Genomic DNA, 23,455 nt, shown 5'->3' with positions numbered 1-23,455 from the left:
TACTTAAACAAATTCATTTATTACGTATGAATATTCTTGGCCAGCTCCACGCTGCATTTACTATAATTATTTTATAAGAGTTTATGATTATAATTTGAATACTATGTAGATTTATTTCACTTTAATGTTAAGAAATACACCTGCATCCAAAAATATTAGAAACGCAAATTTTCCATTGCTGTTATTGTCTCTAGTTTTCTCAAATGTGAAACGTTATTTAGATTAGCTAAACATAATAAATAGTAGAAAACCGCATAAACCCAGACCAATATCTGTGACTTGTGATTCGATAAATGACAACGTATTAACAATATTAGTATAATATATTACAAGACAAACGGCTAGGGGCTATAAGTTACCCGTAATCATTTTTACATATATTTAGTTGAGAAAAGTAATCAAACTGTGGGAACGTTTGCATTTAAAAATGTTTATAGACATGTACTCGAAAGAATATATTATTTCATTTCTGTAATAAAATTATAAGTTATGGTATACATACATATGTAAGTTTTTATTTAATTCTCTTTATTAAAGCCGAATAAATTGTGGTTGTATTAGTTTTAAGACTATCAGTTTTGAATTGGTAATAGGGAAAAAATGCATGGGCCCCTTAACGTCACCATAGAATGTTCGTAAGTGGCTATCACCTACAGAGAGGCGACACGTTCACTGACACCTCGGAACAACATTAACATTTTGGTTTACAGTGTTGAGTCACATAGGTAGTATTACCAACCTCAAATAGGTACTGATAATAATCACTGACGAGATATCATGAAACAATTTATAGAACGTAGAAATATGATAGGTCTTATTGAAAGAGGACGTTCGCCTAGATTCGATTTCTAAGTTTCCAGAAAATCGCTGACGTTCTTTCAAAGCCTCCTACTGATAAACTGCTTCTAGTTCACAACACGTCTTATGAGGTCATTGATTTTTCAAGTTTCCAGAGAATCACTGACGTGATGATGATGATGTCCTCCTAGCCGATTATCGGCTACGGCGGCTGTTCTCATGTAAGGAGATTAGCCAACTGCGCAGGACATATTATAGTGCACAAGCATTTGCGCAGACACAAGTGCACTCACTATTCCTTCACTCTCATAGCCCGATGGGACGGCAATCCGACACGACCGGAAAGAGATCAGGCGCAGGACCGACATTGACGTGCTCTCCGATGCACGGGTGAATCAATCACCAACTTCCAGGCTTCGGGCTGCTTTGTGAAAGTCTTCTAAAACCCACAAAGCGATTTCGGCCCGACTCGGGAATCGAACCCGAGACCTCGTGCTCAGCAGCCACACTTGCGACAACTAGACCAACGAGGCAGTTAAACTGACGTACTTTCTAAGTACTTAAACTGTTGTACTGACGTACTTTCTAAGTCTCCTACTGAAAAATTACTCTTAGTTCACGACACGTTTTTCAGTGAAATGACATTGAATGGCAAGATTCCTAATCCTAAATAGACAAAATTCGCTCAATTAAACTTTAAATTAGGCTTCATATATCATTGCTCCCAATTATTGAATGCTCATACAACAACAGCTTGAAGCAATAACACAGATTATTTTCAGGTTGTATGGGCAAGTCTGTAAGTAATGGGAAATGGCGAGAGAGCGGCATTGCGTCTCCTACGGCGCAATTATAACGCGCCCGCGGGCGAGGTTTGTTACGCGAGATCTTGGCGCCGAGGTACGACCTATGACTCGAACCTATATAGTGCGGACCTTATGATTATAACTGCTGTATAACAGAAACTATTCGTGTTATTTAGTGCAACAATAAATTCGTAAGTTCCACCGCCTAGTGGACGACGATGATTCGATTACAACTCAAGAAAGGAATGCTTTGAATTGTGATTCGAAATTAATATTGAAAGTGTGTCTCCCGCCGCACGTTATCTTCATAACAGTGATAAATTTAGAAAATATAGTATTGAATTTATATAAAAACTAATCAAATCACTATAAAACACTATTAGCCGCATTATAAAATCACACCTCCATCGAGTATTGTAAATGAATATTACCAAATGTAAGTCGACTAATGCTCCCTTAATGCTTATAGCCATCTATGGTACGAAGCGACTTTTAATTATAATTTATAGTTGGAGAGACTTTCTGTTTATAAAAGTCAATGTGACCATTATAAAAAGTTATTACACAAGGTAAAATTATTTCCATCAAAGTGATGTCTACAAATTCCTATTTGATAATAATTTTAAACGTGTATTAGTTAAATTAAATCTTGTCGATAAATGAAAGGAGCGTTCCGTTGATGGGTTCCCAAGTAGCATTTTGTTCCATTTAAGAGTACACATTTAGTTCACAGGTGAACTTAAAGCATTACTACAGTTCACTCGTGATGTATTAGCTGCATTATTGTAATTAATTACACCTATGCCTGTCTAAGGGACTTACAGGAGTGTAGAGTAATACTTTTATACGGTTATGGGTGTTATATTACTCTAACAACTATCCTTTAGTCAGCTTTCTGACTAAGAGCATTATAGTAGGGTAGAGATACGGCAACCGCTGTTTAACGGCCTACTTGTTCGATGTTATAGAGCTAGCATTTTAACAGAACACTTCTGGTCATTTATAAAGCCAAAGGCTGTTATGTCTACTTGTCTTAGACTGTTATACAGCCAGTAGCTGTATTAGGACTTGTTTGTGATACTTAAAATAACCTTTTTTTTACTATCTGTACAGAGGTGTTTAAATCATTCACATGTGGACTGTAGGCTGTTAGAAGGGCTATATAACAGTTCACATAGCCGTATTTCATTTCCACCATTTTGTTCTACGTAACCTAAAATATTTACCAAATAAATCTACAAGATTAATGCAGATTTATCACAAAATACGCAGATAGAGCGAATGAGTTTTGGTTTCATGTTAAAATTAATTACCGTAGTATAATTATAATGCCAATAAAATATCAAAAACTGAAGATGTAAATTTTCCTCTCAGCCAGTTTTAAATATTTCAAAATGAATAAAGCGTTTTTACAGAGGCGCGTGAAAATTTTAATTGTCAATATGTATACATTTCACGATAAAGTTGCATTCCCATGGCATTAACATGATATAGTATATAAAACAGGTACTACCGCATGTTATTTTATAATAATAATCCGCCGGAGTTAGTTTGCCCCGAATCCATGCACTCCTTACAATTGTCAAACTAATATATGAAAATGTGGAAATAATTTAGGACACAAGTGAATTTAAGGTAGCTTACTGGAGTACTTTTGTCCGATTTTAACTGTGAAGGCTGTGTATTTAGCCACTTATTACTCTTTATTACACTCATGCACGTTGAATGGTTCACACTGCGTTCCATATAGTGCCGTAAGTCAGCCTTAAGTCCGATGTTACTACTTAAACTGCTATTATAATGCTATTATACTTCTAATGTACAGCCATAGTGAACTTAAGGCTGTCTAATTTGTGCCCAAACTGGTTCAATAAAAGCATTATATCAAGCTATACAGCTCATGTACAGCTGACATACACAGCTTGTAGAGTACATGTGAACGACTAGACATCTTATATAGAACCCCGAATGCTACTTGGGTTGTTAACCAGACGTCGTTAATACATCATAAACTCCAATTTCGGACTAATTGAAAAAGGAAAAGCGGAACCCACAGTCACAAATTACCGACACTATATCAAGTGTTAAACGGCACTTATCGACGCCGAAACGGCGAGAGATCATTGACGATGAAAAATACACAATTTGAGGATATAAATCAATGTCAACAACTCACGCGCGTTCAGTAGCGCTCTTCTGAATGTTTTATTTTATTATTTATTACTCGTAACGTAATTTTTGTAGGAGGAAGCGTTTAATTACACGCCGATTACCCGGCTAAACGCGGGCTTCGATATGTGGCTAAGTAATTTCGATGAATTGCCCAACAAAGTGCTCTAGTTGATGGATCTTTTCGATTCATGAATTAGAAAGTTCGAATAAATATTTGATGAGACTGCCACTTGCAATAGTTTAATTATAACGAAGGTGTGCCCGATGCAGTGTTAGTTGGTCAGTGCAAGCCGCGTAGCCGACGCAAAGCGCCTCACGCGTCCACTCGCTATTTGTATTCAATACGAATACTCTAATACGGTGCGCGATCTATCGACAGCGAGGCAATTTATCTTGCCCAAGACTCGAACCTCAACCTTGCATTGCAACTGCCGCACCGTATTTCCTGTTGCCTTGCATGACACCAAATTGCTTCTACAAACGGTAGGGAATGTAGATTGTTCTATTATTGTTTTGTTTCAAGGATTTGCACTGCATGTGTTTGTACTAAGAATGGATGAACTTCGCGTGTGTTCTATAATAGGTGCGAAATCCAATAGGAATCTATGAACCAACAGGGTTGTAGGTACTAGCAAGATTTCACTTAACTTCTAATAAGAAACCACATAAACTACATGATATTCAATTAGGTCCATACCAACAAAATTCACTGTTACGATTTCTTTTTTCACTTTCTTTTATTATATTATGTGATAGACGTAACCCATCTATGTAGGAAACGCATCATTTATTCATTGACAAAAATGAACATACCTAAATAAGTAAGGATCCATTTGGACCAAACGAATGAAGAACTAGAGCATACTTTTGCAGCTTTTGGCATAAGGCATAAGAATTTGATAGGAGTGAAAAGGAATGAGCACCATTCCTCCATTGGTTTAAATGCACTTTACAAATAACAAAGCAGAGCAGCGAAATCTACTTTGAGTACCCTTTACAATGGTGACAGAATTTTAAATAATATAATTGAAATCAGCTTCCTACTTTAAATGACTACGAGCATAAAGCGAGCACTAGATGACTCCTGCATATTTCAATTTACAAATGACTAATATTTTCTGAAATTGGAAACTTGAAAGCCATTAAACAAGGCTGCACCGAAACAGACGAGCGGTCTAGTCCAATTTCGTGATTTCCATAAATAAAGTATGAAAAACTATTTTTAGTTGTTGCGACATAGACCATTCTAATAAGATCAAACTTGACGACTGCTGGTGGCTCTGTTAAGATTAAGAAGTCATCTGTTTGAAAGCATTTGCTAATAAATGGAAATCGTATTTGATGCTTCAAGTAGCCTTTCAGGATGTGCCAAGAGAAACCTTTTCGCTAAACCAGATTCTAAGATTCTAGCTAAAAAGTTTCATTAGACTGCGCAGCTTCCATTACATCATCATCCTCCGAGCCTTTTCCCAATCATGTTGGGGTCGGCTTCCAATCTAACCGGATTCAGCTGAGTACCAGTGCTTTACAAGAAGCGACTGCCTATCTGACCTCCTCAACCCAGTTACCCGGGCAACCCGATACCCCTTGGTTAGACTGATGTCAGACTTACTGGCTTCTGACTACCCGTAACGACTGCCAAGGATGTTCAATGACAGCCGGGACCTACAGTTTAACGTGCCATCGGAAACACAGTCAGTGGTGTCTAAGATATACTTAGAAAGTACATACAAATTTAGAAAAGTTGCATTGGTACTTGCCTGACCTGGGATCGAACCCGCGCCCTCTTACTTGAGAGGTTGGTCCTTTACCCACTAGGCCACCACGACTTTTTACATAACAGCTTCCATTACATAATATTCCAAATTGACAAAAGTTACTTATTCGACTCATTTAAAATAAGTAATTTTAATTTATAATTCTTAAACTAGAATACGGAACTAAACACGGTGCTAGGAAACCTTATACATATATCACACTTAGCGCTGCTTTATAGGAGTTGCCACAACATAAGAGAGCACAGAACGCGGTCATCGCGTCCAGTTGGCAGAGCGCATGTAGCCGTCACAGTAATTGATAGTCGGATTTGCGGGTACCCGCGTGAATAATCATAACCGCTGCAGTGGTTAATTACCCTGCCCGACTACACGTAATTAAGCAACCGCATTATTCCAGCTATCTCAAGCATGTGAGCCCAGAACCTTGTGGCCATACAACAAACTATCTTGGGATAGGTCCTTATCTAGAGTAAGGACGATATTGTCTTGTTCCGTATCGTTTGGACTCCAACTTTACATTTGTGTAACAAATATAGCCACTGTCAGCCTTTTACATCTTGCAGCAGAGCAAATTAACACCTCAATTTATTCTCTAAGCAACAATGCTACATTGTAGAGTTAGCCCGTTGGAGACGCCATTACTTCGCAAACTGATGTTGATTTTGATGTTGCGTAGTCAGACATAGACGGTATGACGAATTTACATAATATCGTAAATTATACCATTTACACGCAATTACAATGGGTAGGTAATAGAAGCCTTCGTCTGTACAAGCTGTTCAGTTATAATGTCCTACTAATCCGATCTAATAATGGAAACCCCACCGACTTAGATGATGTTCCGCTCGGAATTAACGTTATTAATCTATTTTGTTACCTGCTTACCCAAGCTTTTTATGTTATATGTAGTTAATGATCCTCATAAAGACGACATTGCATGTTAAAATAATTCTACATTTGTGAGTATTGAATGTAATTCGGTTTTCAAGAAAGTTTCAACAAGTGGGCGTATTGAACATCTAGTTATGTAACATTTTGATAACCTTTTCGAGTTTATTGTCTTAGCCGCCCTCGTGCTATGCTGTTACTGTTTTATTCATTATCCTGTAAAATGTTTTCATTTAGTGATTTAAACATACTCCATGAATAAATCACTGGTTGACAATGTAATAGAAGGTTTTTATGGGAGCATAACGCGTAATTAATTTGATCTTATTTTCAATTGCAAACCATGGAAGATGTGTAGGCGGCACACAGAACTCAATAATATGACCTTAAAAGTACATGCGAACAAGACTATCGGTCCGAAGCCTAAACAACAAGCGATGGTCGGTTAATCGAGCGGTGACGCTAACTTGCGCGCGCGCCGCTTCCATATAAGTCAATCTTCCTATTCGCCCCCGCGCGCTCGCAACTGACGGAACCACTAAATGACGCTGCCCGATTTTCCGACGATTGCCTTTTCGTTATGTTAATGACAAAAAAATCATTACCGAAAGCGAAACAGTCATTATAATAAACTGTTGCTTTATGTCACACACTTTTTTGTTCTTAGTCGTGGCAATAACAAATGACATCATAATATTTGGATCTAAGTACCCAGTAAAAAGTAGGTTTGTATTGAGAAAAGAGGAAATTGATAAAAGCATAAACTATGAAACAAAGCGCCGCGACTTAGCCTGTCACTGAACCTCCGACTGAGCTTTATTGTTTGAGGAAGCAATGTGTTGAGTTCGTTGTTAGATTTTGTAAGAAATCTTAGCTGTCAGGAATACCAATGCTAAATTTTAACAACACGAACTTAGATCGTAACTAAGAATAAATGTAATACAACAACAAGCAACCAGTTTGAGAGAACTTCATAACCACCTGGATTAGGGTCTCATCCGCTTTAATATGAAGGAAATAAATAACAGGATTATTTTTATTTTTGGGATGAAAATCGAGTTTTGCACGTCAACACCATCAATGCAAAACTTTATATTGACATTAACGAGACCAGTGAAAATGTCATCCAGTTATATTTGTATCGTGTCAAACGTTTCCCGATATTTGTTTATCAGGCTTTATTATCTAAATAGGATGTTATGAAACGGACGGACGTCATCGTGTAAGGGAAATTGTATAAGTACACAGAACAAATGCGTCATCACGCCTCCGAAATGATGTCTGTGACATCTACATTGAACACTTATCAAACGTTATTATGTAAGGATACATTTACATCGTACAAATCCTTAGCTAATCGTACGCGTGCGTATTTCAATGGCTATTATTGTTATAGTTACGTGTAACGTACTGTTGTGTAAGGTCGGTAACTTGGTGTTCAACTGAATTCCTACACAGTACTTAAATAAGCTTTATTGTCTCTAAACATAATATACTCTCTCTTCATTCATAAAGTTAACATGTAACATTGTTACGACATGTTGAATGATGTGTTACTTGATACAGCGGTTCATTGAGTTACAAACACATTAATAGGTAATATGTTGATACCGACTAGAGTTTAACAACATACTTAGATGAAACCTTAACAGTGCGGTTTAACGATTTTGTGCTACAACCAGTGTCTTTACTATGGATACTATAAGTAATGTTATAAAGCTGAAGATTTGGTTTGCTTGAACTCGCTAAGCTCATCAAATACTGGTCCAATTTGAGAAAATCTTTCAGGTTCGCTGAATATTTCTCACGAGACGCACATGCGGTATGTATAAAAACTATCTACTACACGATAACACGACAATGGTAAAAATACTATTTCCAGTACAGAAAATCCACATATATGGCCACCAGGTGAATTTGAGAAAAAAACGTGCAGGCCACGTGATAAGAACAATGTATTTTCGCAACTGTATTTTAAAGTTCAAAACTTATACTGACTGAGCTACTTGTCTATTTTTATAAGAAACTAAAGTAGTTTGACCTAGTACAGATGGATGGTTTCTATTGTTTAAAATAAAAGCAGTCCTACGGCTATTGTTGCTCAAGGTGTTGCATAGAGTATGAAGTACTAGTTACTTTGCGTAACGTAAGCCGTGGGCGCCGGATGTGCGAGGGCTGGGCTACGGCCCTACGGCACAGCGTTTTCGTCATTTCCAACCGCCCTAGCATAAACACATAAGGGCTTGATATTTCAACGCCTTTAATCATGCCATAATATTAGCCAATCCTGAAGCACATTAGAATTTAGAACAAAATGAAAAAAGATTATGAGTGGGATGCTATATTTCATTATTTTTATACGGATGCATGTAATAGGACTCGATAGAAGGACTCGGGCAACAGCTATTGTTTCATAATCCTGACATAAACGATAAGATTTCCCAAATCCCGTCCTAAATAAATAACTCATATCATGATCGGACAAAGCAAGTTTTGAACATAGAAATTATTATTCACTTTTAAGTTATATGTACAAAGTTTTCAAATTAAAACCTTACAAAGTTCAAAGGGCAGTCCTAAAACTCCAAGTTAGAAAGAATATCGCAAAATTATAAATTCATAACAAGGAACCCCTAACGAATAACGATTTGTCCACCCACGCGGCGAGTAGGCGTGTTCACCTCCACAAAATTACAGGTTTGATGACGGTCGATTAGATAAATGTCATCACAACGAGCCTGTAACTCTCGAGAGGGCCCGTTGGTAAATTCTGGCAGCTGTCAGGAGCAGGAAACGTAAGAGGGCGCGGCGCGTCCCACGCCGGCTCTCCCACTCCGTGCACTCTGACATTTGGGACATTTCACGTGAAGCGGACAAGGAAAAAAAAGTGAGGTTCTGAAAATCGACCACATTCGGCCCATTTGTACTTCTAGTAGGTATGAATGTGTACGCAAAATATTTTTTTTGTATAGTGTATATTTACCAAGTTATAGGTTTCAAAAGAATTGTCGTTGATTGGTACTACAATTTTTCGAAAGTAATTTTTCGAATATAACAAATCTACTAAAAAATATTTTACATAGCGATACATATTAAAAATATACTGTTCTTTTTGACAGTAAAAAAAACTTCAAAAATTAAAAAAAAATTGATGGCCAAAACCGGAAGTAAACTTTTCAAACCAGAATTACAGTCACTTCGACCAATTAAAAAAAAAAAAAAAATTTCAAAATATAGCTTAAACGATAATGAAAGTACACTAGAAAATTTAAAATGGGATCTCTATTAGTTTAGGCGGTACGTTGAATAATATACACCCGCGTCGCAAGGGGCGTCATATGTAGCACTTGCAAGGTTGAGCAGTTTGCGCGATATTGCAACTTTATTAATATTCTATATCGTTTTAGCGTATATTTAACCTCATTTAATGATATGAAATAAGTTTTATTAATATAATATAAAAATATAACTACATAAAGGTGGGTGCAGACTATGTAACATAACATGTTATACGACATTGCTATATAACATGTTTCGAAGAAACATGAAAGAAACAAGAAAAAACGTTTTTGGAGCAGTAGAAAAGTTTTATTATTTGCGAAACGTGACTAATAGCCCCAGTCACGTTTCGCAAATAATAAAACTTTTCTACTGCTCCAAAAACGTTTTTTCTTGTTTGTTTCTTTCTTGTGTCAAATACAAATTAATGATATATTAACAAGAAAAAACGTTTTTGGATAGGCAGTGCGGTGCGGTGAGGGTTAGATGAAATCTTCCATTTTCGTGTAGACGTCCTCGGCCCTCAGAAGGCGAAACCAAACTTCGAGCCAATACTAGATGTTATAAAATGTTTAAAAATTTTCCATCAATGTAGGAGCACTTATAACATGTAACAGTTTCTAACAAAGTGCAACAATTGTTAACATTTGTTAGTAAATGTTTTGGTGTTATAAAATGTTTACAAACATTTTATAACGGCAATGTGGGAGCACCATTACATAGTCTGTACTCACCTTTATACAAATACAAATTAATGATATACTAACAAGAAAAAACGTTTTTGGAGCAGTAGAAAAGTTTTATTATTTGCGAAACGTGACTGGGGCTATTAGTCACGTTTCGCAAATAATAAAACTTTTCTACTGCTCCAAAAACGTTTTTTCTTGTTTCTTTCATGTTTCTTCGAAACATGTTATATAGCAATGTCGTATAACATGTTATGTTATACGATATGTCTGCACCCACCTTTATGTAGTTATATTTTTATATTATATTAATAAAACTTATTTCATATCATTAAATGAGGTTAAATATACGCTAAAACGATATAGAATATTAATAAAGTTGCAATATCTCGCAAACTGCTCAACCTTGCAAGTGCTACATATGACGCCCCTTGCGACGCGGGTGTATATTATTCAACGTACCGCCTAAACTAATAGAGATCCCATTTTAAATTTTCTAGTGTACTTTCATTATCGTTTAAGCTATATTTTGAAAAATTTTTTTTTTTTTTTTAATTGGTCGAAGTGACTGTAATTCTGGTTTGAAAAGTTTACTTCCGGTTTTGGCCATCAATTTTTTTTTAATTTTTGAAGTTTTTTTTACTGTCGAAAAGAACAGTATATTTTTAATATGTATCGCTATGTAAAATATTTTTTAGTAGATTTGTTATATTCGAAAAATTACTTTCGAAAAATTGTAGTACCAATCAACGACAATTCTTTTGAAACCTATAACTTGGTAAATATACACTATACAAAAAAAATATTTTGCGTACACATTCATACCTACTATAAGAAGTACAAATGGGCCGAATGTGGTCGATTTTCAGAACCTCACTTTTTTTTCCTTGTCCGCTTCACGTGAAATGTCCCATTTACCCGAAGCGTGGAGGATCAACAGGAGGTTGCCATGACGACCCGCAAACATTCCATGACCTTTCCTTATTTTAGGGGTTCGCGTATCAATCCTGCCGTATGTGGGTTATGTTATATTACGAGAGTCTTTAGTATACCCACACACTAATAAATGCCTACGTAATTAATAAATTGAATCAACAATTTCGTAAGTTTGTCTAAGAAAATTACATCAAAGGAGTTTCCCTAAAGTAGCTAAACATTATGTATGGCTCAAACGTTGCCCATACTCAGGTAACCTTTCACAATTTAGTGTAGGTTGATAAAATAATAATCGTAATTTTTCCACTTCAATCACCTTCAGTATTTATGCAGTAAGTACGCTGTGTAATCCAAAGTTTTGTGTTGGCGTGCTTACCACTTGCTTTTATTCTGTTTTTCATTTAGCTTATGCAGAGTTGTTTATCAGAGAGGGTAACGAATGATCTTGGTATGATCTTATGAACTACATAGTTTTCTACTACATACCTGACTATTTCCAAATGAGACCTATGTGTACTATACTATGTTGGTAGAAAGATACGTCAAATAGGTGCTAAAAACTGAAATAGAATACGGAGTTACGATTTAGGCATCATTACGTAGCTACGGCTATGACCAGTTACGTATTTTTAGAAGAAGCCAATGATTTATCCGATCTACGTAACGTCGGAACTATTCGGGCCGCTCCATCGACGTCACAGGAGAGCGCGTGCCACCCGGCTAATTGTAGCATATCCAAAACGGTCTCCGGGATCCGTCACCCGGCGGCAGCGCAGCGCGTAGCGTCCGAAAGTGGATCGTGAGTCAACGCGCAGAGAAAGTGGCTCGTGGCAGGAGTGCGCCGCGGCAGCAGGGTGGCCGGCGTGACGCGCATCAGCGGCGAGCCTCCGCGCCCACGTGCACGCCCGCGCTCGCGCCGCCCGCCGTCGCTTCGCCATCACTACACTTGTGCGCCCCGCGCTTTTCGCGCGCCTCCCTTTGCCGTCGCGACGCCGCGCCATTTTCTCGCGCACGTGGGCGACGCCGGCGGCCGAGCGAGGACGCCCGGCTCGAACGCCATTAACGCGACCGTCGTGAATGAACGCCGACCTCGACCGGGTGGCTGGCGTCCATTGATAGGGCGCGCGGCGGACGACGACCGCGGCGCTCACGGGGGCGGCGTATGCACGCCCTCGCCGCTCCGCCTGTGCCTCAGTCGAGGATGTGGCGTTCTCCGCGCGACGACTCAGTCCGCGTGCGAAACCTGTGTTCATTTATCAGTAGATATTCGTGACCTTTCAGTGTGATTAACGTGCCGTGTATATGTAGTTTCCTAAACGTAATGTGCTGTGATCACGTCAATTTTGATAGGACCTTAAGTTAGTTTTAGTAGGAGAGTGTAGTGCGTACGCGCCGGTGCGGTGTCGTCCACAGGGAGTTGAATGTGAGTGCAGGTGCGGTGTTGCGCACGAGGTGGTGTGGATTGTGCAGTGCGGGAATGCGCTCGTGCGATGCTCTCGGTGATCGCGATGCGTCGGCCGGAGGACGAGGAGCTGGGAGGCCGCGGCGACGGCGACGAGTTCGTGGACATCTCGCAGATGCAGCTGCTGGTCGAGGCGGGCCCGAGCGGGCTACACTACGGAGGCCCGCCGCCGCCACACGCGCAGCCGCAGCCCTACGCGCAGCCGCCCGCGCACCCCGCTACCACCACCGCGTCCGTCGACGACCTGTTCGCACTCTACTTCACACCCACTACGCATGGTGAGCACCTAGCTTTTCATCCTCCTATTGCTTCTAATACTAGTATCTACATAGTACAATACCGTCTAGCTATAAGAAAGCCACAATTGATATGCAGAACCGGTTTAGTTCGTATTTACATAAATCGTCCTCATTCTTGAACTTGTTTTATAATTTTGATAAATCGTTATGACATAGCGAAAACCTGGTTGTCAAGTTATACTTATGTAGAGTAACGTATTTGAATATCACGGCTAATTAAAATTAAGTTATTGCATAAAAGTTATTATTTTAAATCTTTGTTTAATGGCCCATTTCTTATTAAGATATCATTTAGGTAATTCCGTGGTAGGTATTTTGTATATTTTAATAATCATGTCTAGAAGATTAGGTTAGAGCCTAGAATGTTAAATTAGAAAAAATAACACCACAAATGATGAATTAGGCGTCGAAGAACTACTCCACATCACATATTATAGCCTACACTTACCTATAAGTAAAGCTCAATCTAATTTCCTTGTTGTTGAAATGTTATTGTCATCAGCTGATTCCTTACTTTAGGCCAAACCTCAAAAACTCCATACACTTACACAGTAATAGTAAACATTGGAATCAATGTGCCAACTATCCGATTTCACTAGCGCGTCATCATCGCATTTAGCATCAAAGCGGCGATACAATAATTATTTTCATACGCACGGATATAATGAATGAACGTCGATAACCCATTCTCATGACGTGGAGTAGACACGCACCTATGACGTCCTCATGACGAACTTATGTAGGTGTCAGTAATCATTTATTCATAACGAACTAACAAATATTTTCATTCCAATGCAAAAGATTTTAACGCACACGAAACTGTCACATTATTTACTCATTTTATACACAAACAAACGGTAAAGTCATTCAAAGTAAGCTCGCCAAAGATTGGCTGTTGATAGCTCCCAATTGACCCCGAGCTGACCCTATGGCTGGTATTGTTCGTCTAAATACTTCAGTGAGTTACCTCCCAAATGTCCTAAATAGTCTGATGTCAGTTACTTTGTTATTATGTAGCGTACCTATCATATAAAGTTACTTTATCGAAGTTAACTTAGGAAACTCTAACTTACTTGCTGCTCTGAATTGAGTTACAAAACTGGTAAAAATAAACTATACTTACTAAGTTATGAATTTATAGAAGTATGCAGTAAACTATTAGCTGCTAATATATTTTATGATGCCTCAATGTATGTAAATAGAGCTTAGCTAGTAAGATAAGAATTTCAATAAGTGCTATAATCTTGCAGTGTTAAGAATGCCCACGGACATTGTATGGAGTTATTTCGTAAACGTCAGCTTCATGGGCTCGTAATAATTCGGATCAACGTTCCGGCACTCTGTTATCTGGACCGGACGGCGCTAATCGGCCGCGTCTGCGCAACCAACGCTATCATGTTCACCCAACATAAACATTGCCATACGTTTATATGGACCGTACATAGTATTGTGCTGTGACCTTCGGGATAACATAATTACCCTAAAACATGTAGATAAATCTTAGCATTTTTCTTAAATGGTCGATGTCTGATACAATTTTATTTTTCCAAGTGATATGTCTAGATCTCAAATATAAGCTTAGACTAAACAGTGTGGTCATTTGAACGCTTTACAAAACATGTGACGGTTTTAAAGTCCGCAACAACATGCAAATCGTGGGTCGATATTGCATCTCGTACCACAAACCAGTTTTCATCTCTACACTCCGATTGAGCGGACACAACTGTTACATTTAATTTTTTTTTACGGAAATACTTTGTATAGTAATGCGACATTAAAGAACTATGATGATACAAGAGGATCACAAAATTGTATTTTGTACCTGCCAATGCTTCTTTGGCTGAAAAACTGATTTGTTTTTTTTTTTTTTTCAAAAGCATTCATTCCTTCCTACTTAAGTCTTAGTTAAATAATTACAAAGAGAGAATTTCCAATAGTTCCAAGTCTAAATTAAAAAAAGGTTTTTTTTTTAAGATCTTATTTGGAAATTAAATTAATACCTATGTAGATAATAGAAACTTTAGTTTAAGAGCTCAAGGAATGACATCGTCAAAGTCTTAACTGTAGGCCCACTTACAGTCACTTGCTAGCAGACATCTACGTTTGCAGTTTTATAGTTCAACGTGGCATTCTTGCAAACAATTCGTACTGATTGAGCATTATAGATATTCCTTGTAAGCATATATGCGATTAACATTTTTTGTACGGTTCATTTAATAGGTTTAGGTACGCCTGGCCTATGGCTTATTTAATTAGCCTTTATTATTTGGGAATACATTGAAACATGTTTATATTTCTTAAGTCGTGGTGGCCTAGTGGGTAAAGAACCAACCTCTCGAGTATGTGGGTGTGGGTTCGATTCCAGTTCAGGCAAGTACCAATGCAACTTTTCTAAGTTTGTATGTAATTTCTAAGTAATCTTAGACACCAATGGCTGATAAAAAAGGTGAAGGAAAACATTTTGAGGAAACCTGGACTATAAAGTCTGAAATCACCAACCCGCATTGAGCAAGCGTGGTGATTAGTGCTTTTTTTTTAACGACGTCAAAAATCATCAAATGACCCCTCCCGCTGTGGGTTAGCAGCGGTGAGGGAGTGTCAGACTCTTACTGACTAAAAACCGTCGTGTTCCGTCATAGGCCTTTTATGTGCCAGGGCCGCGGTATCTCTTTCGAACAACCCGCAGCCCCGGCAGGCCTTGGCCCTGCTGGGCCCCGCTGGGGTTGCTGACATCTCTTTAAGGAGCGCGTGGAACAACGCGAGCCGTCGACACGAGTCTGTCGACTAAGCAGACAGAGGGACGATGAGCCACCCGAACTCACCGCCCACAGACCCACGCCTACGGTGGCCGGGAGTCATCACGCGACACCCGGCGCCTATGGTGTCTACCTGGTCCAGCGCGGCGGCCGGGATGAGAGGTGCGAACTCTCTGGCGTTCCGCCTCCTCCTTCTCGAGCATGACCGCTTCGCAGAAGGAGGCGATGGCATCCCATTCCCTCTCGCCCCGGACCATGGCCTGAACCAGGGCCGGACGCGAGAGGTCGCCGCCGCCCAAAGCCTCGACGAGAAACCGGCGGTGCCCTTCCCATGCGGGGTACACCTGGACTGTGTGGTCCACCGTGTCCTCGGGGGTGGTGATTAGTGCTCAATCCTTCTCCGTGTGAGAGGGGGCCAGTGCCCAGCAGTGGGACGATAAAAAGGCTGTAACGGTTTATATTTCTTAAATAAAATCACTCCAGAAAGAAAGAAAGAAAAACCATTTATTTAACACACAAATGACGCAGAAAACAAACACACACAAATACAAACAAATAAAACAATTAGATTTTTCACAATTAAATTACTCAAGGCAGTGAGGCAGTGTGGCTGGAGGCATAAACTGGTTTAAGAGTTAAACTGTGATAGGCTTCAAAATAAGGATAATCTATGTAAAAATGTAACATTACAAGTATGTTAAATATCTTCTTCATTTAAGAATGTCATAAGAGTAATAAAATTAAATTTGTCATAAATAAATAATAAAATACCATACATATATTAAGTTGATTGTTTTTATTGCCTAATTCAGGCTTTAAATATCTTAATACTTAAATATTAATTCATATAAACTTGTCAGTTTATAGAGCTGTCGATTAAATATTCAATTAAATGTTCAGTTTTTGTAAATTAATTACTAGCTGTTTCCTGCGGTTTAGTACACTTTAGTATAAAATACATCATAATAAAACTTCTCGTATCTTTTAACTGTAACAAATGTTTGATTCTGTTTGTTACTACATATATTAACCAGGATTCGGATAAGATTTAAGTACCCACAGAGGATTACAGTTAACAACATAATACGTAAGAAATACCTCTATAAACCTTTTTTGTATTGGTTTTCTATTTCTTTTTTTCTTTTCTATTCTATCTTCTCAGAGTTTGTTAGTTACACTGTAAGAGACAGTCTCCACGCATCATCCACCCGATCATGCTTCCTCTACCATTCTACAGTCACACATCATTATATTCGTATGATAATTTTTTTTCAGTTTTAACCTTATCGAATGTTTTTTTTTATTCTACAAATGTCCTATTTATTGCTACCTATGCTTATTATGCAGTATTCACATGTGTAAGGGAAAATGATCTTCGTAAGGTTACTGGTTATTTACTGATGTACGTAGGTATTAGATATTACACTAAACGAAATAATCAATTAATATTTGATCTGATCCATCTGAAATAACTTGACTTAAAACTGTATAACATACACTACAACATTAAATAGGTGCACCTACTTACATTCTAAAGGCTCCGGAAGTACTCAACTGATTTGGAAAATTCTTTCACCGTTGGCTACACTATCCCCGTTAGAAAGCACCTCTCCCAATCTTTGACAGCTGTTACGTATTTATTATTAAATCCCAACTGACGAAAGTCAAACAAACTGTTCCAAAATTAACTTCTTTTCAATATTCAGGCTTTTCAGTATTCCGCCGTTATTGGTTGTTACTTAAGGTCTTTTGAAACCGATGGCAAACCCAACATCTAAATGCCATAAGGAGGGATTGTAATCAGGATCAAAATCAGTAGGTGCTTAGTTGCGCTTCCGACCATTACAGTAATAGACATAATTATGAATTAGTAGTGTTATTAGTATCTATTAAATAGTCTATTTTATGAATTAGTAGAATCCTTTAATTCAGGCATCGACAATGGGGAGTGGTTAAGAAAACGAAGAGAACGCAACTGTGTAGGATTAACTATTAGAAAAGGTAGGTTTATGCCTATTGAAATGAAATATTTTTCTCAACAACTACTAATATTAAACTACCCACGAATGCCCACGGTACCGCCCCTATTCGTATAGAACTTTCCCCCATTTAAAAAGAGGCGTTGCCGACAGTAGTCCATGGTCTGTGATTGGCCCGAGGAGACGCGTTATAGCGTTCAATATTTTTTCTCCTGTGTCAAAAAATAGATATGTACCTACCTAACTATTATAAGCTGAGAACCAGACATAAAAAAGTAAAAATAAAAAGTGGCGCCAACTTTAGCATTCCCTGAAATATAAATTGAAGAGCATCTCTAACTAGTCTTTACCCAAATAACTAACTAAGCTAAGATTCCAAAAAAGTACTTCCCAAATAAGAGTTCTAGGAAAATATTCGAAGAATATTTTTTTTATTCGAGGAATAATTGCGTCTTTTATTTCACCAGCAAACTGGTATATTTTTTTTACAAGACTAAGAAGAACCTACATACTTTCAAAGCATAATTTTGTTAGTCTTAGGTACCTAATATTATCATTGAAGAATTAAAAAGAACAACATTCAACCTTATTTCAGTTTAATCTTCTGCTGTGTGTTTGATATTACATTTTGATGTTACATGTTTGATTACCAAGCAAGGTTTACATTTAGATCAAAATTTTATCAAATAATTCATTCATATCCTTTGAATATATTTTTGGGCAGTAATGAGTGGTTCACCTTCTCAAAAAAGGTGAGTAAAAGATCAACATAAATAATAGTCCAGGTAGACTCTGGATAGCTCAAAATACAAGACTCAGCAATTGACAGCAATTCTTTATAATTAGTAAATTTTATATAATTATCTTTTATACTCCACTCTTGGTGGTTCGCAAGGCCCTTTAAAATTGTAGCTAAAACCTAGACAGCACTTTTAATAGGGATTTAATGAGATTAGCAACGAGAGCGAAAAGTTGGCTAATGGAACCTGTTAATAAAGACTTGTTTCTACTAGATTCTTAACTACAGAAATCAAAACAATGTTTTTAAAAAGATTACGAAAGCAATACCTACGAATATTGGAATTGCAAATGAATAGAAAAGATGAAGGGATGTAAACAAAATTTTCTTTCATTGGAAACCGTAAAAGATATGCAATTATTTACTGAAATCAGGCATTAGTTAATTAGAAAAGCTGGAAGTCCTTAAAGATCACGGGTCTTGTTGTTCATTCTGACGTCCTATTTCACAATTACTTCAGGTATTTTCTCGAAGATTATACTTACCTACCTTCCTACATAGAATACAAAATTAGAAAAACATACCAATGTGAATCTCATTTTATGCGCCCTATAACATACATTATTACATCGTTCACACATATAAGTGATCACAGAAACATTGGACATAGATTGTGCTGAATGAATTTTGGTAATGTAAAGTACCTGGATCAGTCATACCTACTAATTATTATTATTAGTAGGTACGTTAAGATCCATGATTGATTATATGCTACCACTTGCAAATATTGTTTTCTACTATCCAAGTACCCAGCAATTCAAATTATTCTGCTAATTAATTTGAGCTTATTTCCTCATGTTTCGTTTATATTTAACTTCTAAGTCATCTTAGTCTTCTTAATATAATAATATTGTATAAGTAGCGCTTACTTACCTACAATATTTCCGACCATAGAGTTCCGAAACCCTAAAAAGTAAGTTTCAAATTGAGTTAGTAAAAGTTCTGTTGCAACACCATAAACTTAGTAGGTGCTCTTACATTAAAGGTTGCGCACCCAAACGTGGCGCCAATAACGATGCTATCACTCAACATAAGAGCTCCTTGTAATCCGTGCTGATACTGTCAAAAAAGGCGCATCCCACGCCGAGCGCGTCACATCGGAAGCGGCGGCTCGTCAGAGGTGCCCACATGAGGGCATTACACCTCTCTGGACGTTCCCAGATGTGCGATAGTCGGTGCACTCGCTTTGAGCGGCCCGCGGTGCCACGGGGGCACGCACGTGCTTTTGAGTCGGCCCGCGCCGTCTCACGTCACCACACACAAATTGACAATCTTTCCTTTACTAGACAAATTCGGCTTCTATCCACGCCTCTAAATCTGCTTTGCGCCGCCAAAATGCCGACAACCGTGTAAGCAGCGGCAAGCTAGATAATCTTGATCCATAATGATAGCAATATCAGATGACCAGGATTTCTTAAAATCTGACACAAATTATTCGGATTCACACACTGATGTCTTCAAATTCAGGAAAATCATACAGTGAAGTCACATTTCTGGACTCACATTTGCTATGAAAACATGAAAAACCGAATAAGCGATAATTAATCTCACAATTTCAAGACTATATATATATAGCATAGAGCTCAGGTAATCCTAAAACAAGCACGTCCAGGTTACCCAGAGGCCAAAACTCGTGCTTTAAAATCATAGATAGAAAGCGGGCAGGTGACACGAAGCTTTTCACAATCTAGTTCAGTCAGTCTGCGTTGTAAAACATTTTACAAGTAAACCGTCGATTGCATTTGTAAGTGACGACTGTCGGGCCCCAGCAAGTTTCCCTCGAACTGCCAGAGTAAGTGCACGCGCACCTGTGCTCAATGATGGAGAACAAATGCTATCATTAGGGCCCATCGCCGTGAGCCAAGCCCACACGATACATATTCAAACGCTGCTACGACAATGCAAGTTTATTTTAAAGACAATAAATTATCGCTAATGCCCAATTTGCGTCGACTGGTTAACAATGCCCGTTCCCGCAATTACTTAAACTCGTGTAACTGCGTAGTTGCATACGATACGATCTGTGTCCGACCGTCCAACGTCATTGTCTCACTCGATACATGCTCCGCAATTACACTGTATCGATTACAGCTGACTCAGTTCACTTCGATTCGAACGATTGACTGCGACTATAAAACATTGTTTTTAGTACACGTAATTAGTGTTCCGATAAAACGATATTTGCCTTCTTTGTCGACAATCTGCCTCTAAATCTCAAACATGTACTTTAAACGTGAGTAAGTAGGTTTAATGGTTTGAAAAAATGTCAGGTAGTGTACCTACTGAGTCACACACTTGACTTACCCAAATGAAATTCATGTCACATAACGTATAACCAAACAGCTTCTGGAAATCGCAAACGATGTAAACTGGGGGGACATGTCGGTTCGCAATCTGCCTTATCTCGGGCCGGAAGTTGACAATAGCAGTATTTCTGTTCTAAGTCAGTCATATAAATCTAGCTCAAGGTATATTCTACAGCAAAGTGAGCATGTAAGCTTAAACAAGGTAAAAAGCTTTCTTAATAAAAACACAAGTAGGTAAATAACTAGCTGTTTAGAAATTTTACAGCATTTTTTCATGAAGCTGAAAATTAATCTTTAAAATTCCTAAGATCCTGGTAGTTTACACAAGAAGACGCACATAAATGTATCTCTAGTACCTACTTACAATGTAACAAAAAAGTTCACTTTTAATTTATTTAGTACCTACCTATATTTTATTTTCGAACCGGAATTTACTAACCACTTGGCGAAGCTTCAGAATATGAATCCTGAGTAGTTGCAAAACGCAACAAAAATGTGCTCATAGCTTGAAGCTTGGCATGAGAACAGCAGATAATGCCGAATTCTCCCAATGTTTGCAGAATGTCTCAAGATGAATAACAACATACGCACCGTCGCACAGTGGATCCAAATTGAAAATTAGTGGACATAGGCAACAAAGTTCCAATATCGATTCGATATTTTTTTATGTGATTCTACAGGATATTCCAGACAACTTTTACTCTTGTGAAATTTCTTCTAAAGTCGATCGTTTGTCTGAAAAAAAATAAATTAGATTTTTTTGTATGGAGCGAATCACGTTTATTTTTTTTTCTTCAATTGTACGAATATGTTAGGTCTGTGGCGTGAGTATATGATACCTAGGGTCATTCTCTATCCAAGAAAAAATATATCAGCGCCGGCCATCTGCAGCCGCGCGAGTAATCATTCGGTAAAAAAATAATATTTTCTATGACATTTTTTGCCTTTTAAGATCAATTCAAAGTATATTTTCTGTCTCACTTGCTCTGGCTGTTTTCACCTTATTTTTGGTTAAATCTCATCCTCATCCTCCGAGCCTTTTTCCCAATCATGTTGGGGTCGGCTTCCAGTCTAACCGGATTCGGCTGAGTACCAGTGCTTTACAAGAAGCGACTGCCTATCTGACCTCCTCAACCCAGTTACCCGGGCAACCCGATACCCCTTGGTTAGACTGGTGTCAGACTTACTGGCTTCTGACTACCCGTAACGACTGCCAAGGATGTTCAATGACAGCCGGGACCTACAGTTTAACGTGCCATCCGAAACACAGCCAATGGTGTCTAAGATATACTTAGAAAGTACATACAGACTTAGAAAGGTTAAATATATAGTTTTAATGGCACATAGGTACTCACAACTAGTAATTCTAGCAGAGGTTTTGTTATTATTGCATGTTATCGGTGGCACCTGGATTGTGATTGATGACTCATTTGTTTGTGCGCTCGTCTAAGCGCACAACTAATTAGTCATCGAAAAATGCTCGTCTCTTATTTGTGAACACGGTGAAATACTTTTGTTTTAATATTTACGTTAGAACTATGGCTGGATTTTGTACCAACCTAGATCTTTTAGTGAAATTAACAAGTGGTGGTGATCTGAAAAATTATATGTTTCTATATGAAAGTATAATTTCTGTTTTGAATACCACAGTTTCTGAAGAAGACAAAAACCTAATCAAGGAGTTCTGTCGGCTTTTTTGTGTAAGTCTAAATAAAAAGTGGACAGAGTCAAGTAGAAGTCAAAAAACTTTTATGAATCGTATAAATAATCGCAATTGGTTGGAAAAAAATATCAACTGGCCTGTTTTTGACAGTGTTGACCTGAGAAGTGAGTTGGGCTTTTCGGACGTAGACTTATCTGAGCCAGTGGATGTGAATTCCATGTTCCTAATCTTGCAGTATGTACTACGGAAGCGGTAACATCTACACTCTACAGAAAACCGTTCGAAGACTTATGTAATAAGCAAAAAAAAAGACGTTCTACTTCCATAGTAGAAGAAAATTCAGAGGAAGAGTTGTAGGACTGGTACTTAACAAAATTGAAAGACAACGGCAAAACGAATCTGGCAAAAGTAGTCGAATACCTTTCCAGTAATCCGGAAACGCTATCCCAAGTACACGAGCGACTATTCAAAAAGCAGAGCCTAAGTACCGTCTCTGAAGATAAGTGCTTAGCTCTTTATACCTCACTTGCGCTCTCGAGATGGAAGTACTTAAGACTTCAGAAACGTCAGAGAGAGACAAACTCGGAAAACGGACAGAAGAGCAACAAACGAAGACATCCTCCCATGGACTTCTAATAAGCTCTGATCCCCACATATCCTACATAAGGCCTAAAATAACGAAACAGGTTCATGGTGAGTTGTTGCCTGAAGCAAATCAGTTGTTACAGACTACCGAGCCTCCCTGTGATAGCGAGATTATGGAGGAAGAAGAATGCCTCATAGCAGAGTCCGAAAATTTGCCGGACCCACTTCTGGAATAAGAAATAAAGTGATCCGGCTCTGGACTG

At 38.2% G+C, this 23,455-nt stretch overlaps 1 protein-coding gene across 1 annotated transcript in view; it reads left to right on the top strand.

Moving 5' to 3' along the window:
• Nucleotides 1-12,427: 12,427 nt before the first annotated feature.
• LOC124633691 (E3 SUMO-protein ligase EGR2-like) overlaps nt 12,428-23,455 on the top strand; it is a 30,952-nt gene continuing 19,924 nt past the window's right edge. Inside the window, exon 1 of the mRNA XM_047168994.1 lies at nt 12,428-13,083. Within this exon, the coding sequence (XP_047024950.1) occupies nt 12,834-13,083 (250 nt within the window). The 5' untranslated portion in view covers nt 12,428-12,833. The remainder of the gene's footprint in view (nt 13,084-23,455) is intronic.

This window comes from Helicoverpa zea, chromosome 10, assembly GCF_022581195.2.
Source record: "Helicoverpa zea isolate HzStark_Cry1AcR chromosome 10, ilHelZeax1.1, whole genome shotgun sequence".
Lineage (NCBI taxonomy): Eukaryota > Metazoa > Arthropoda > Insecta > Lepidoptera > Noctuidae > Helicoverpa > Helicoverpa zea.
This window is presented reverse-complemented; position numbering and strand designations above follow the sequence as displayed.